General features: G+C 37.2%; 2 protein-coding genes across 4 annotated transcripts; both read left to right on the plus strand.

The window, feature by feature from the left end:
* The first annotated feature begins 4719 nt into the window (after positions 1 to 4719).
* On the plus strand, positions 4720 to 12559 carry LOC137947785 (LRR receptor-like serine/threonine-protein kinase FEI 2). Of its 2 annotated transcripts, none has more exons than XM_068793551.1 (14): positions 4720 to 4818; positions 5461 to 5678; positions 5772 to 5907; positions 6494 to 6565; positions 6657 to 6728; positions 7255 to 7326; positions 7608 to 7679; positions 7775 to 7846; positions 8182 to 8276; positions 8842 to 9012; positions 9350 to 9682; positions 10846 to 11091; positions 11748 to 11881; positions 12052 to 12559. In XM_068793551.1, exons 2-14 carry the CDS (start codon positions 5543 to 5545, stop codon positions 12268 to 12270), a joined length of 1830 nt encoding a protein of 609 aa, XP_068649652.1. In that variant the 5' UTR covers positions 4720 to 4818; positions 5461 to 5542; the 3' UTR covers positions 12271 to 12559. The 2 variants fall into 2 exon arrangements, with proteins under 2 accessions (XP_068649652.1, XP_068649653.1); XM_068793552.1 differs by having other exon boundaries at positions 8182 to 8270.
* A 100-nt stretch (positions 12560 to 12659) lies between these two features.
* Positions 12660 to 16010, plus strand: LOC137947786 (probable folate-biopterin transporter 7). 2 transcript variants are annotated; one of them, XM_068793553.1, is made up of 3 exons: positions 12660 to 12969; positions 13063 to 13595; positions 14661 to 16010. In XM_068793553.1, exons 2-3 carry the CDS (start codon positions 13346 to 13348, stop codon positions 15722 to 15724), a joined length of 1314 nt encoding a protein of 437 aa, XP_068649654.1. In that variant the 5' UTR covers positions 12660 to 12969; positions 13063 to 13345; the 3' UTR covers positions 15725 to 16010. The 2 variants fall into 2 exon arrangements, with proteins under 2 accessions (XP_068649654.1, XP_068649655.1); XM_068793554.1 differs by lacking the exon at positions 12660 to 12969 and having other exon boundaries at positions 13063 to 13085; positions 13177 to 13595.
* The last annotated feature ends 227 nt before the right edge of the window (positions 16011 to 16237 follow it).

Consider the following 16237-nt stretch of genomic DNA (forward strand, 5'->3'; position numbering starts at 1 on the left):
CTGTGTAAATTTATCACATATAAAGTAGTTGTGGTTTCATATGGGAAGGTTGTGATAGTGCTTTGTTTTAAATTCATTTTCATCCTATGGAAGACAAGTAACAAAATGGTAGGGCTTAGTGTCTCATTCAGGTGTCTTTAAGGTTTTTTGACTTGGACTCTAGACTTGAATCAGATTTGGAACCTGATTTAGATATAGGAAAATCCAAGTTGGATCGGTCTCAGGGTCTGTTCGGAATCCACTATGGAATCCTAGAAAAGAAAAGGAAATAAGAATTTGATTATTATTATTTTTAAAAATAGTTAGTAAAAATAAGATAATTTTTTTTTTGTTTTTTAATTATTTTTAGAAATAATAATAATTAAATTCTTATTTTTATTTCTTTTCTGTTTTTTCATGGGTTCCAAATATACCCTAGGTTTTTGTGGACTTATTTTTTACCGGTGCGAAGAATATTCTTGGTGAGATTTTTAAGACGTGTTATTTCGTAAGTTTATAACCAGACCGTCATTCGTGTGGGTCTAAATTTATTTTCCAGTGACCTATTTACCCCTGATTCATCTCTCTTTTTACTGCCTACGATATTTTATATCCTTACAATGGGAGGGTAAAACGGTCATAGAACTGTTAATTGCTTTCCTTGCTAGAAGTCAAGAGGTCAGCGATCTTCTACGTTATTCTGGATCGTGGGGCCCGTTCACCGCTCTGTTTAGAGAATCTTCTAAAGAATTTGTCATTTTCAAAGCATTACAAGGGCTTTTGCGTCATTTCGTCTATCGGACCCGATCGCGATTGCAGGTAGGGGTGGCATCGAGCCGAGTCGAGCCCGAACCTGCCTATGTTCGAGCCGAGCTTCGAGCCGAGCCTCGTCTCGAGCTTAAAATTGTTATCGAGCTCGAGCCCAAAAATTTTAACCGAGCTCGAGCCGAACTCGAGCCTCAACATACATTTAAAAAAATTTAAAAAATATATATTAAATAAATTATATATAAAATTATACATATATTTTACATAAAATTGGACATAACCTCTACATAAAATTAAACATAACCTATATATATATAATACATATATAAGATTGGGCATAACTTTTTCTTAAAATTAAGCATAATCTATGTATATAATACCAATATAAAATTCGACATGACCTCTACTTAAAATTGGGCATAATCAATATACATACAACCTGCATAATACCTACATAAACACTCCATAAACACTTCATCAAATTATTTATACATTCCATAAACACTCCATCAAATTATCTATACATTCCATAAACACTCCATGAAATTATTTATACACTCTATAAACTAGTTTAAACACTTCATACATTGCATAACATTAAAAATAAGCTCCATAAAATAATCAAACACAACAAAATTAAATGAAATATCACTATCAATTTACAATCACCTAAATAAAAACTATAAATCCATTATAAAATTACAAACTATAGTTGTTTCTCTTAATGCTAGAAAATAATATGCGTCCCTGCATGAGCAAAATCTCCACCTATGACAAAAAAAAAAAAAAATTAGTTATTGTCAGATAAAAAAAAATACTCTTCCACTACTAGTTACTTAATGTCGTTAAAAATATTAAAATTACCATGATGAAAAACTTAAATAGAACATTAAATAAAAATCTTACCTCCCGTCGCTTTCGTCTCGTCAGCGAGGAAGAACTTTGGATGAAGAAATTGAAGAGGAAGGATAAAAATCGATTGCAAAAAAGAGAGATAATTTACATCGGTCTGTATCTAACGTATCAATTCAACAAAATATTGGGTCTAAAAATAAAAATTATGTACTGTATTCTGAAATGTTTTGATCTAATATGTATGATGAATACATACTTACTAGACTTGTTACTAGTCTAACATAACATAATTGGGTTGAGTTCCATATGCATAAAAAAAAGTTTTGTTTTGGTGAACTACAATTTAATTATTATGGTTGTTTTATGGACCACAATATTATATTTAGGAAGAGGAAGAGTTCCATAGGAATAAGAAAAAGACACATGAAGACAGAACAAGCTCTGATCACACCAGATAGGGTTTTTTTTTTACAATTTTGCAGTTAGGACATGATTTTTGTCTACACAATTGATTCAAAGAGCATGTTATCGTAATTTTAATTCTCTCAAGTTATTGAAAAAAAAAAAAAAACAGAACCAAGTCACAATAGAAGCTGCAAAAAAAAGGTAAAGACTAATTATTGCATTTTGGATAAAAAAAGTCCACTACCAAATAAAATATAATTAATATGGACACAATCTATATGAACAGAGATCAATATAAGTAGTGAACTAGCAAAAGTAGATGTGCATTGTACATTGACAATGTTGATAATCCACATAATGTGACTAGAAGAAGGGTTTTGAGACTTTGTCCGCAGGAAAATCGTATAGGATACCAAATGTAGGACAACATATGAATGACGACTGTACAGAATGCAATGTCGAGCAAAGGATGAATGATCCTTTTCAGCTTAAATAGATTCTTAAGAGAGAACAGAAATTTTATACATTTAAAACCAATACCGCTGATAGCAATATAGATGGAAATTGGAAGGTCAAAGTTTAAGCCTGTGAGTAATAAGATAATAATCAACTACATGGTCTGCTAAATTCTCTTCGTGCTTAAAAAAAACCACATGATAGAAAACGATACGAGATAAACTTATTGATTGAGGAAAAAAGGTAAAAAAATGATTAAAATGATGTATTTAACTTTATCTGGAACATATACAACGAACCCCAGAGTCCTGTCAACCAAAGGCTAACTAGACTTACAAAAGATAAAAATGAAAAAAAAATCAACACTGAAATCACAGAGGAAAAAAACGTACTGAAAAAAAAAGAGTTTTATCTAATGGTACTTCCTTTCCAAATGGATCTCCAGCAACCTATTTGTCGCACAGAGGTTAGGTCTTTCCTTTGGGAGGCTCCCTTTCAGTTACTATCTGTCTTGTTTTTTCTTTTGAACGTTCAAAGATAGTGGTTATTAACATTGCTGAAACTTCAATGCTTACTCTGGAGCAAACTTCTGTTGGAAAGGAGAAGGGTTGCTTGTTATATGGTCAATATTAAGAAAATATACTTTATTGATGGAAGAAATGTTGTGTTTAGCTTTATCATCTTCCTGTAATATTCTTAGTGTGCATGGATGTAAGCAGCCAAATGCAGTTTCTTTGTTCTTCATCAAAAACTGATGTGACTGTGAATTTGCTAATTAAGTATCAGTATCAAGTTTTGAGTGTAAGCAACTTTCATTTTTAGAGCTATTCATCTAACTTTCAGGTGGTTGAAGGCAGTGTAGTTATGATCTTTCATGAGGTTTCATTTGTGATCCCTTGCTTTACCATAACTATTTTCTACAAGAACATGATTACTCATTTGTTTTATGAATAGTGCACAAGTGAGTCTTGCTTGTTACCCTGCCAGAAGTGGACAGACTTAAGTATATTGTGATAGTTTTATGAGTTAACTGATTTTTGTTTTCATATTGAATTTTACTTTTATTTACTTGCTGCCACAGCTTTTAACCTGTCCAAAGTATTCAGTGTGAGTGATTTAGTGGTAATTCAAAGAATTATATACAACTGGTCAACTGGATTTCTGATGAGAAATTGTTTCCTAGACATAGTAAATGCAACTAGTTACACAAGAAGTGGATGGTAAACATATTAGTTCTGGCTTATAGGATAATTTTTTTTTGTGGTTGGCTCATATGATATTTCTTTTATCAGGGCTGGTATTTCATATGAAAACGTACAGAAGATAAAAATGAAAAACTAAAATCAACTCCGAAATTGCTGAGGAAGAAAACATACAGAAGATAAAAATGAAAAAAAAAAAAAATCAACACTTACAGACATAGAGAGTGTTCGCCGTTCGGGGATATCTCCAAAACCTTTCAAAGAATGAAGAATCACTGCTTAAACGAAACGAGATTTAGAGATTTTGTAGGGTTAGGTCGGCGACGCAAAAAAAAAAAAAAAATTAAATAAAAATCTTACCTCCCGTCGGACCGTGGCTTTCGTTCGTCGGCGAGGAAGAACTTCGGATGAATAAATCGAAGAGGAAGAAGATAGAACAGGAAGAAATCGCAGAGGAGACGAAAAAATCGTAGTCTTTGACAGAGATTGAGGAATCGGAGAGGGAGAGGGAGAACGAGGGATTTGAAGACCAAAATCCCCCGTTTCCCATGAATACCCGCCGACGGACAGTGATTTTTGCGAGAAAATCATGCTGAAACGGTATGGAAATGGGAGGAAATGGCAGAGAAGTATGGTTCCAGACGGGTAGGACGGAAGGGAAGGGACTCTCTGTCCCGAAAAAATTTTTAGAACTCCCCCGATTCCCGAATCGCCGCTCGTTAAAACGAGCCGATTCGCGAGCCGACGAGCCGAACTTGGCTCTGTTCGGGTTCGGCTCGTTAGTATAAACGAACCTATTTCTGAGCTCGAGCTCGGCTCGAGCTCGATATAAAACTAATCGAACTGAGCCGGAACCGAGCCGAACTCGAGCGGCTCGCGAACCGGCTCGGTTCGAAGCCACCCCTAATTGCAGGTACTAGAATATAGGCGTCGGTCGCACGCGTCGGTGTTGTTCTCACGTGCCAACGTAATTATCTCTCATTGGTTGGAAATAGTGCCTCCTTAAATTCCAGCTCCCTCCACTGTCATCGCTCCTCACTTGTCTCCTCCCAAACCATCACTGGCCGTACACTCGCTACTGTACACTGATTTTAGGGCTTTTTCGCTCTTTCCGTCTGCATTTTTCCAAAACGCATTTCTAGGCCGATTTGAGGTACGTTTTCTGCTTTGCAATGTGTCTTCTAGTGTGAGTTTTTGGCGGTTTTTCCTTGAGAAGCTGTCAAGATCTCGAAGAATGTCTTGATTCGGTCTTTTTCTGGACTTTGTTTTGAGCTTGAGTTTTGTGGTGCGCACCGATTTGTCGCGTTCGCTTGTTTGGAATTATGATGCCCGAATTTCTGAATTCGAATGTCCTGTGTTTTTAGTCTAGTATGTTAGCTCACAATTGTAAAAGATGTCCTAATTGCGTTTTCCTGATGTTTTGATGAGTTATTGCTCTTGGCTTCTGTTCGATTGTAAGTAGCTCTATTCTGCTGCCAAATGCGAGCTTTGTAGTTACTCTTCCTACTAAGATTCTGGCTTGAGAAGAAGTTTTAGAGAAGTCTTGTCGTTTGCAGTGGCTCCTTATTATTAGAGTTGTCTATTAGGTTGGAGTACATATAATGCGTAATCGTTTTTTGGTAAGCTAGGTAAAGGAGGGGATATGAACCTTTGTAACGTAAACAACTTCTTTTCATTTACCTGAAGTAATGCTTCTTTATCTGATGCTAATAGAGAAATTAGTTTCATAGTTCAATTGAGCATGTCTTCATCTTATTATAGTTTTCCATAACGATCATTACTTCTCTATCTCCAGGCACGGCTGCTTTCTTGGTCTAGTGCTGCACAGCGGCAATAAACAGATAACGACATGAGAGCTCTAAAGTTTGGCCTATCCAATGATTCAGAATACTGTTAGTATTCTGTACATGTATAGCAGTGTCTTTTGCTCTATTGAGATATTAAAGACAATGCTTCTTCTGATACTAGTGTTCTTTATTCTGTTGAATGATAGCGCGGGTATCAGTCCTGATGGTAGGGGACCTGTTTTATCATTTTGGATGAATTGTTCTGATAATTTAATGTTTTCCAATAGAAGCTGTAATCAGAGATGAGCTTTTGGTGCAGGTGAAGCTCTTCTTAGCTTTAAGATGGCTATTGTGAGCTCTGATGGTATTCTTCTTCAATGGAGACCAGAAGATCCTGATCCTTGTGGCTGGAAAGGAGTAAAATGCGATGCCGAAACCAAGAGAGTTATTTATCTGTGAGTTGATTGATGGTTACCCTTTTTCTTTTAGTATCAGTTCCAACCTGTGAAATTATGTATTTCTGTAAACTCTGTAGTTATGTTCCTGGCTATATTGCTGTAGGTAATTAGTGGATCCAGTGGAAACCACTGAACAGAGGAAGGCTTTTTAAGTAGTAATACCCATATGATGGTGATGGAAGTCAAATATATGAACAAAGAGCAATTCAAAGTAATCATTATCCTGATATTGGTAAAGGAGGACCTGCCTGCTGGAAATGTGGTTTCTGTTTGTTTCATGTAGGCAAGTCTTCTAAGGGTATCTTACAAAAGAGGAGGTTTATCATGAAAATCATTGGCAATTTGGTGCCAATAATATTGGGTGGTGGTGCCCTTACGTACTTTAGTTTCAGTTACCCAAACAGGAAATAAGACAGGCTGCTTTGCTGATCTGAGGACAGGATAATACTGTTGCTCTTAATTTTTCTGTCTTTCCTCTGAATCAACAAAATTTCTTTGTTTCATTTAAAAAAAAAAAAAAAACAAACTTTCTTTGTGGATAGTATAGTAACATCAATTTCACACTTATTGCTTTATTTTTCAGGAATCTTCCTCATCATAAACTCAGTGGATCAATCTCACCTGACATTGGGAGGCTAAGTAGCTTACAAGTATTGTACGTATTTCCTGGAGTTCTTCTCTCTATGAGGGGTTCAAAGTTACCTTACCATTACCATTGACATGAACTCATTCTTTATCTGTTCCAGAGCTATTCATAACAACAACCTGTATGGAGCAATTCCTTCACAATTGGCTAATTGTACTGAGCTACGTGCCTTGTATGTTCATTGTGATATTTTCATTCTCAATTCTCCTTTTTTTAATTTTGGAAAATTATGACTGTTTGGAAATCCTGTTACCTACTGTAATCTTTTCATCAACCATGCAGAAATTTAATTTTTTTTTGAATGATAATGTGTGTACAACATGTCGAGTCTTCATTCACATCTTCTCAATGGAAAAGTCTCTTGTTTACTAATGCCTTTCACTTTTGATCGTGATTACTGTGTCTTCAATGTATGACCTTTTATTTTCCTTGTCATAGACTTTTTATTTTTTTGGAACTTATGGATTTTCCTTAACGAACAATGAATGAAGTATACTAAAAAGATTTGTGCAAATTTATGTTATAAATGGAAATTTACCTTATAGCTGTTTGATACTTTTTTGTGCAGTTTTCTACCTTCCACTTTTCTGAGTGGGCTCTCTAGTCAAGCACATTTTTATATTGTGGTTCTAAAATAAAGCAGGAATTATGAACTCACTGAGACACCAAAGGAATTTATACCATTTCTTGTTTTGCAGATATTTGCAAGGTAACTATTTAAGTGGACTAATTCCATCAGAGTTAGGGGATCTTGCAGAGCTTGAGATCCTGTAAGTTTGCTTCTGTTGAGTGTCTCTGTTGATCTTGTATATTTAAAGGCTTATTGGTGCAATCCAAAAGCAAATTCTTTGGTTCATAAGTTTCTTTAGATTTTGAATCTATCATTTGCAAGTAATTAATACTTAGCTGTCCAGAGTACCGTTGTATTGATTATTTCTTATCTGATGTTTCTGTGGCTTCACATTTCAGATTTTCGGGTTTTGATCTGTTTCTGGATTTTCCAACACTGCAAACTGTTTTAACATATCATATATTGATTTGTAATGTCCAGGGATGTCTCTAGTAACACTCTTAGTGGATCTGTTCCTCCAGCCTTGGAAAGGCTCAGCAAACTCTCAACACTGTGAGTAGCTTCTCATTTTGTTACCTGTATGTCTCAACATTGAAATATTGCTCAGTAATTTGCTAAATATATATTTCCTTCCTCAACTTTTCAAGCAATGTGTCTAGCAATTTCTTGATGGGAAGCATACCATCTGAGGGTGCACTTAGCAAGTTCACAGCAAGCTCGTAAGTACTTTTTTATTATATGCTGAATTTATTGGCATTATATGTTAATGCCTTTAAAATGCTGTCTACATATGCTATACATTATTTGCACGTACTCTTCTCACGATGCATATCTTGGTCTTCATCTTTTGCTTTTAACCATATTGCTTTATTGGTTTATGTCTTTTGGTATTGGAATATAGGCTAATGAGAATATGATGCCTATGTCACGAACAAGTTCAAGTACCTGTTTTGAGATTTTATTGAAATACTTGTAGTAGGTTTTGCAGAATTTGTGGAAATTCATATTTAATTATAATGTGTTTGTAAGTTTCATCAAATGCATATCTTTGCAGCTATTCTGGAAACAGAGGCTTGTGTGGGGAGCAAATCAGTGTTCAGTGCAAGGATAATAATGAGTCATCAACAAATTCTCAACCTTCAGGTTCAGGTGACTCCAATGTTTTGCAAAAAGTAGGATGATTTTATTAGGGGAGAAAAGGTGAAAGCAAGTTTGTTTGTCCACCAATTCATGAAATATCTGACTGAAAATTTGGTAAGACCAAGTTGGAGTAGGAGAGGGGATGTCAGTGAAACTCAAGAACTTGAAGTTTACTGACCAAAATTTGTTCTTTCTGTGACCAAGTGAAAGTCACTGTTTCAATAAGTGAAAAAAAGAAGAAAAAAAAATAATAGGAAACTGTTCTTTATCTGATATCGTTCTTCATTTGATCTATTCAGACAATTGGATCCCACAACAACTAATTTTGGCATAACTGATGGCCATATTAGGCTGTTATGAGATTGTTCACATATCCTGAGCATCCATATTCTTTGAAAAGAATGTGACTCAAGGAAGACAAGGAAGTATAGGATCTCCCTCTTGTCTGCTGCTAATATTTTGGGTATACTAGTTTTAAGTTGTGTCGGTTTTGATACTAGTCATTCTTTGTTAGTGGTTTGTCTTTATAATAAAATATTATTTCCTCTGAATTCATATTATCTGACTATGCCAGAAAATCAAAGCTCTAAGAGGTCAGGAAGGGATTCTGCAAGGCTTCTCATAAGTGCTTCAGCAACAGTTGGTGCTTTACTTTTGGTTGCCTTGATGTGTTTCTGGGGATGCTTTTTGTACAAAAAGTTCGGCAGAAGTGAAGGCAGAGGTCTTTCCATGGATGTCAGTGGAGGTACAATTGTTTTTACTTATGTGAATTACTTCTCTGGAGTGCACTTGTTTTGAGCTTGTTCAGTCTATCAAAAGGGCTTTTTTGAATGGAACATGAACAAGGAATATTAAAATCTCAGCCATCCATTAAACAAATTGCAGAAACTTATTTACTTAATTCAACTAACTCATGCCACAAGTTCATCTGCAATTGTGTTTATAAATGATCCATGACACAAGAATACTATTGGAAGTGGGCCTGTGGAAATAAATATTCGTCAATGTTTAAAGGTCGAACAAATGTCACCTTTTCCGCAGAAGAAGACACTTTGACATATTACATGGTTTTGCTGTATCAGGTGCCTCCATTGTTATGTTTCATGGTGACCTGCCCTACTCATCAAAAGATGTAATCAAGAAATTGGAGACTTTGGATGAGGAACATATTATTGGTTCTGGGGGCTTTGGGACGGTGTACCGGCTTGATATGGATGATGGCAATGTGTTTGCTTTGAAAAGGATTATGAAGACAAATGATGGATTAGATCGATTTTTTGAAAGGGAGCTTGAAATTCTTGGCAGCATAAAACATCGGTATCTAGTAAATCTGCGTGGATATTGTAACTCTCCTTCCTCAAAGTTGTTAATATATGATTTCCTTCCTGGAGGAAGCCTGGATGAAGTTCTTCACGGTGAGTGGTTTTTTTTCTTTCTATTACCTTTTTATCATTGGTTTTTTTACTGACATGAATTGGAAGACCAAAATGACCAATGGGAGAATTCCTTGGCTGCAAAATTGTAGAAAAGGAAATGGGCAAATAGTGTTCCATTATTAGTGCTTCCAAGCTGTAGTCTTCTTCTTCTTCTTCTTCTTCTTTGTTTTTTTTTTTTTTGTGTGTGTGTGTGTGTGTGATACATTTCAACCCTTCAGGCTTTACCTTTTAAACTTTTGAGCAAAGTAATATGGGCTCTTGAAGTAGGAGGTCTAAAGACACCACAAGTGAGATTGACACCCCTGTTATTAAGTCTTTGACAAACCTTTGAGTTGGTTTGCATTTCATGGAACTATCATCAAATTTCTTGCTTTAGAAACTAATGTTGGACATACTATTGCCTTCTTCCATAAAAAAAGAAAACTTCATTCCGAGATTTCTTTTAAGTGTGTTTTATTAAGGTCAAAAGGCAAAAGGACAAAAGGGAAAAAGCAAAACAAAAACAAAAACAAGAATGGCAGGCCTTACAATGCGGAGGCACCAGCAACACAGTTTGTCGATGAGTTATCCTTTCTATAGCAAGAGAGCCAGCTAAGGAGTTAGCCAAGTATTAATTCCGGGTCCAAGATTCTCGTTGTTTAGCAGATTTAATTTTCCTTCCTATTAGCTTATTTTTTTAATGTTATTCATCATGAAGGTGAAATTTCATGCCAATTAAACCAAAATCTCTGATTTTATGTTATGGCCTATTGGTAAGGATTGATTGTGAGGAGTTTCAAGCCGGATGATTTTGGAAAACCTGATCTCCCACTTCCCCAGCTAGGGGTTTTCTTGACACTGTCCTCTCACTGCAGGGTGAAACCTAACTGCACCATTGCCATCCTTACGTACTAGTTCATGTTTTTCTGTTGAATATCAGTAAGTGTACAGCTGGTCTTTTTATGTTATTTGAAGTAAAGGATCTGTGAAAGACAAAACAGAAAAATAGATAAAAGCAAGTACCTGTGAAATTTAGAAATAGAATGTCTCATTGTAAAAATGTGGCTGATCTTTTAGCTAAGCAAGGGGTGGCGCTCCAATCTCTCATTGTGAGGGCCCCTTCCTAAGTTTTTGTAATAAGGGAGATGCTTACTGTTTAACAGAGAGGTCTGAGCAACTGGACTGGGATGCTCGTGTAAATATAATAATAGGTGCTGCTAAAGGACTTGCTTACTTGCATCATGATTGTTCTCCTCGGATCATACACCGTGACATAAAATCTAGCAACATCTTGCTTGATGGGAACTTGGAGGCTCGTGTATCTGATTTTGGACTTGCCAAATTGCTGGAAGATGAGGAGTCTCACATTACTACAATTGTTGCTGGAACATTTGGCTACCTAGCCCCAGGTATACTGCTTTAAGTCGTGAGTATTGGAGATTTGTTATAGTTGTTAAATGATTTTTAGTGAGTTATTTCTGACTTCTTTCATGGGTATGTGCTGTTGTTTCAAGTATTTGCAGTACTGGCTGATAAAATTACTTTTATTACTTTGAGAACTTTGTCATTTATAAAAAAAGAAGAAGGGAAAATTGAAAAATTGATGTGGAATAAAGTAAACCCTTTCTCTCTACCCATGAGCAACTAAGAGCTGCAGAAGGCCTTTTAGCTCCTCTTATTACCTATTTTAGGAGTTACACTAATCATGGAGGAGTTCTTGAACTTAGCCATTTGTCTTCTTTTTTTTTCCTAATTTTGTAAGTTCTGTTAATTTATTTTTATTTGTCTAAGATCAAATTGATAAATGCGAGAAAATTTATATATTTTCCTTGAAATTTTCTTTTAGCAATTTTTCATGGAAAAGAATACATAATAAACTGAAGAATCTTAATTTAATATGTTCCAATGGTTATTTAAGGGTGTCACTGAAAAATTTGCAAACAAGAGACACACATGTCAAGGAAGTTAAAAACGCATGATGTTATTCCAAGATTTTTTGCTCTGTTCTTATTCTGAATCATTTAATTTATGTGCTGAAATGCTTCTCTGAGAACTTCATCCGCAGAATACATGCAAAGTGGCAGAGCAACAGAAAAGACTGATGTATATAGTTTTGGAGTTTTGGTGCTTGAAATTTTGAGTGGACAAAGACCCACTGATGCTACATTCATCGAGAAGGGCCTGAACATTGTTGGTTGGGTATATCTTCGTCTTTAGATGTTTATGCTTCTTAGTACTAATTGGTACTAAGAAGGTCTACCATTTGATGCCTTTTGTAATGGATAGACTCATTTATGAGATTTTGTTTAAATTTTTTTGCTGCAATGTACTATCCTCAAATATTGTTTTACCTGATTTTCTGTTTGCAGTTGAACTTCTTGGTTGTAGAGAACCGACTGAGAGAAATCGTCGACCCAAACTGTGAAGGCATCCAAACGGAAAGCTTGGATGCTTTGCTTTCTATGGCAATACAGTGTGTGTCATCAAGCCCAGAGGATCGGCCTACAATGCACAGAGTGGTGCAGGTATTGGAATCTGAGGTTATGACTCCATGCCCAAGTGACTTCTACGACTCAAATTCAGAGTAGGTTAGAGTGGAAAAGAAGAACATTCGGCTAAGCTTGTCCCTCGCGACATAGCTATTATCTGAAACGAGGAAATGAGGCAAAGGGAGTAGGGGTAGCGCCAGTTCCGGGAGAATGAAGAAAAATCATGCAAGCTACAAAAGTATTTCGATCTCTGATCTGCATCGTTTGACCTTCGTTCCTTAATTCTTTTGTAGAGTTGTGTCATTCATATACACAATTTAAACAATCCATTCCTGGTGGGAGACTGGATGCAAATGTAACAAATGCCTTGCCTTATCATTTTTTTTTCCCCTGCCTGTTTTGAGTTTTTGTTTCTTTTATTATTCCATTGTTCTGTGGATGCTTGCTGTCTTGGATGACACAGCTGCTCTTGTTCGATGGGATACATTGCACAACAACGGTAATGTAGCAATGGTGGGGAGATGTTATATACAGTGGATGTGGAGTTTTACAAATGTTATGTAATCCATGCTTATCAGATTTTAGAAGTCCTATCAAATCATGTAACAACTTGTCTCTTCCAAGGTTCTTATATATTTCTCATCAAAATTCTGCTGTGACATAAATCGTTATAGCATATCTAACAGCTGCTCGAGGAGATCTGATTTCTTATTGCCAGGGGATTGATGAATCTCTTATTGCTCTTTCAATAATTCTCAGGCGTTCCAACTTTGGAAGAGATCTTTGTTGCATTCAATGGTACCAGCGAACTTACTTTTTTTTCTTTTTTTTTTCTTTTTTGTTGTATTTTCTTTCTAAATTTTCTCCTCATTCATCTTCTTGCTGCTGCAGAAGAAACGTGCAACTTGTAAAAGGTTAGTCTTCATTGAAGAATATTTTTTACCCCAAAAGTTGCAGTAAGGGGCAAGTTTCCGCCGGGGATATTAAATTCTGGAAAGATCCCAGGTTCGTGGTCCCACTCTCAACGGTCGGTAACAATATCTCCACTTGCCACGATTCCACTTGAACCGACACCATAGAAACACCCCGGCAGGTGAAGATCTAAACCAGTTTGAAAGGAGTTCATTTCTTTAGCGGGAAAGATTGAAAAAAAAGAACAATTGGCACCGGAAAAATGAGCAAAGGGGCCGCTAATCCGCTTCGACGATTACTGGGCCTGGGATTCTGGGTTCAAGGTTTCCGATGCTTCCCATGGATGGTTGTAAACTATTTCCTCAAAGACGATCTCGGAGTCGCTCCATCCACGCTCCAGCTTTTGCAGAACTCCTGCAACATTCCGATGGTCGGGAAGCCGCTCTACGGCGTCGTTTCCGATGCCGTTTACATTAGAGGCGAGCATCGAATTCCGTATATCATCATGGGAGGTAAGTAGCTGAACACCAGAAACTTCGCTGTAGAATTCTCAATTCTGTCCTGTTTGGTTCGGGAAACGAGGAATTAATTGCTTCCTTCTCGTCTCTTTAAATTCCTATCTGTCAAACGATTTCATTCTCATTTTGTCTTAACAGTTCTACCCTTGTAAACATAGATTTAGATTTCGAGTCGATGACTGGATTCGGGATTCACCGTCTCTGTCTTCTCCACCTGGCTGGGAAGGTTTTCTCCTTCTGTATCAAATACCGCAATTACCTGTATCTTCTTGCTTAATGTCGAAACTCCCGATTCCCTTTTCGTTAAACAGTTTATTAACTAATTCTTATGAATCGTGGATTCTTTTCTAACAAAAGTGGTGTAAAAAGAGAAGCCGAAGGCCTGAAGTTGCTTTTACACTTTTACAGCTGGGTAGGATACCTACGTTCGTCCTAACCTTAATCGTGCTATCTCTTTCTACCAAAAAAGAGCACCGAGTGCTTTTACCTTTCGAGTCAGTGGATTGATCACCAGTTTCTACTAGGTAAGCCGGTGGATGCTTTAATGATCCATCGGCTTGCCAACCAGGTTCAGCCATGTTAACACCCATAGATGTCATCAGATGGTTCTACCTGTGTCTTTTTAAGTGGAAGCTTGTAAGTTTATACACGATAGTGAGCATCGTCGTCATAATGTGTCAGGAATTAATGATAAGTTCATCCGTTGGCGTCTTAGGATTGGTACTGTACTTGGACCCTTGAAATGTTGTAATTTAGTAAATTTTGAATTCTATAACTTATTTAAAGTTATCAAGGAAAAAGTATAAACTTAAGTTCAGTGCATCTAATTTTTAATTTAAAAATGGGATCCATAGGTAGGGTGGATTCCATTCTTGATTCTAACCAAGAAGTGCATACTCATTAAGAGGAAAGCATTTTTTTTCTCGTTCCCCCTTGCAAGCTTTACATATTGTACCATTTGCCCTCTTTCATGTTTGTTAAAATGACTCAAGTTGTCCTTAATCTTTTGCATATTTGTCAAGCGACTCTCAATTTCATGAGGGTTTTTTGTTGTTGCAGTTCTATTGCAAGCTGTATCATGGCTATCAATGGCTTTCCTACCATCATCATTCCTCACAGTCTTCATCATCTCCCTCTTCCTCCTCCTCAGCAATCTTGGAGCTTCCATTGTAGAAGTTGCAAACGACGCGCTCGTTGCCGAGACAGGAAAACCCACCTCCAAAAAGGACTCTACTCCCTCTAGCAAGCCCACCTCTTCTTCTTCTTCCGGGGAGCTCCAATCCTTCGTCTGGATGATGGCGTCCCTTGGGGGAGTCCTCGGAAACCTGCTCGGAGGCGTTGCCATGAATCTCTTTTCTCCTCGAACCATGTTCCTGTTCTTCGGCCTTCTCCTCCTCGTCCAGTCCCTTGTGACCATGACTGTCCATGAACGCTCCCTGAACCTCCCCAAGAGCTCATCCAGTACTGGAATACGAAAGAAGCTCTCAGAGCTGTCAGTTGCACTGAAGAAGCCACAACTATCCTACGCCATTGCATGGTTCGCAGCCTCCTATGCAGTGATTCCCGTCTTGGTAGGGACGATGTTCTTCTACCAGACGCAGCACTTGAAGTTGAGCTCTCCAGTGATCGGTCTTTCAAAGGTGTTTGGTCAGGCGGCATTGCTCGCATGGAGTGCAGCGTATAATCGATGGCTGAAACTGGTTCCCCCCAGGAAGCTCATATCAGCAGTGCAGGCTACGATCGCTGTCTTCATGGTGTCCGATGCACTGTTTGTCAAGGAAATGTATCGGAAGATGGGTGTGCCTGATTCTGTCTACGTCGTTATCTTCTCCGGTTTGCTGGAGGTTCTCTTCCAATTCAAGATACTGCCGTTTATCGTGGTGGTGGCGCAGCTGTGCCCTCAGGGGTGCGAAGGCTCCGTGATGGCGTTCCTCATGTCGGCCATTGCTCTGGCTACCATTCTGAGCGGCTATCTGGGTGTCGCTCTCTCTGCCATTGTTGGTGTCTCCGGGGAGGATTTTTCTGCCCTCCCCCTAGCAATTTTAATACAAGCTGCCTGCACGTTGGTCCCCATTTACTGGGCTTCATGGATTCCAGATTATGATGGACAGAAGAAGGAGTGAGATGAATGTAGTGTTTCCTTCAGTTTCAGAAGTTCATTTTCTCATTCGTTAATGAGGAGAAATGGAGATTGCCTTTCTACTGCTTCGATGCAAATTTAGATTTCAATAGTTACAACTCTGTTGATTGGATGGTTTATATCGATAATACAAACTCTATTTGCTCTGATCTGTAGATCAAATGAGATTTTTGTTTTTTTTTCCCAGTATCTGTAGTGGATCCAATTTCTGGTTCTGCTTCCTTCCCTCACCAAACCTAACAAAGTTTAGAAAAATATTTCAAGCTCTCAGCTAGATATATATTTCTTCGTAGTTTCTTTATAATGAATTATCTTTTTTCTTCTTCAACTGGTTCTGGAAACTGGAAAACATTCTCAGTCGCCTAGATTTATGTTTGAAAAGAGTGGGTTAAGCATTCTCTTCACCGATAGTGGAAAATCCATTTCAATTACTCTGTTTAAATCTTTACGGAAACTCGTCTGTAATTTTCTTGTTCTTCTCTTACGATAAAATATC

This window comes from Aristolochia californica, unplaced genomic scaffold, assembly GCF_029961685.1.
Source record: "Aristolochia californica isolate CCGP_79_NKW_82.1479 unplaced genomic scaffold, dmAriCali1.0.hap1 SCAF_13, whole genome shotgun sequence".
Taxonomy (NCBI): domain Eukaryota; kingdom Viridiplantae; phylum Streptophyta; class Magnoliopsida; order Piperales; family Aristolochiaceae; genus Aristolochia; species Aristolochia californica.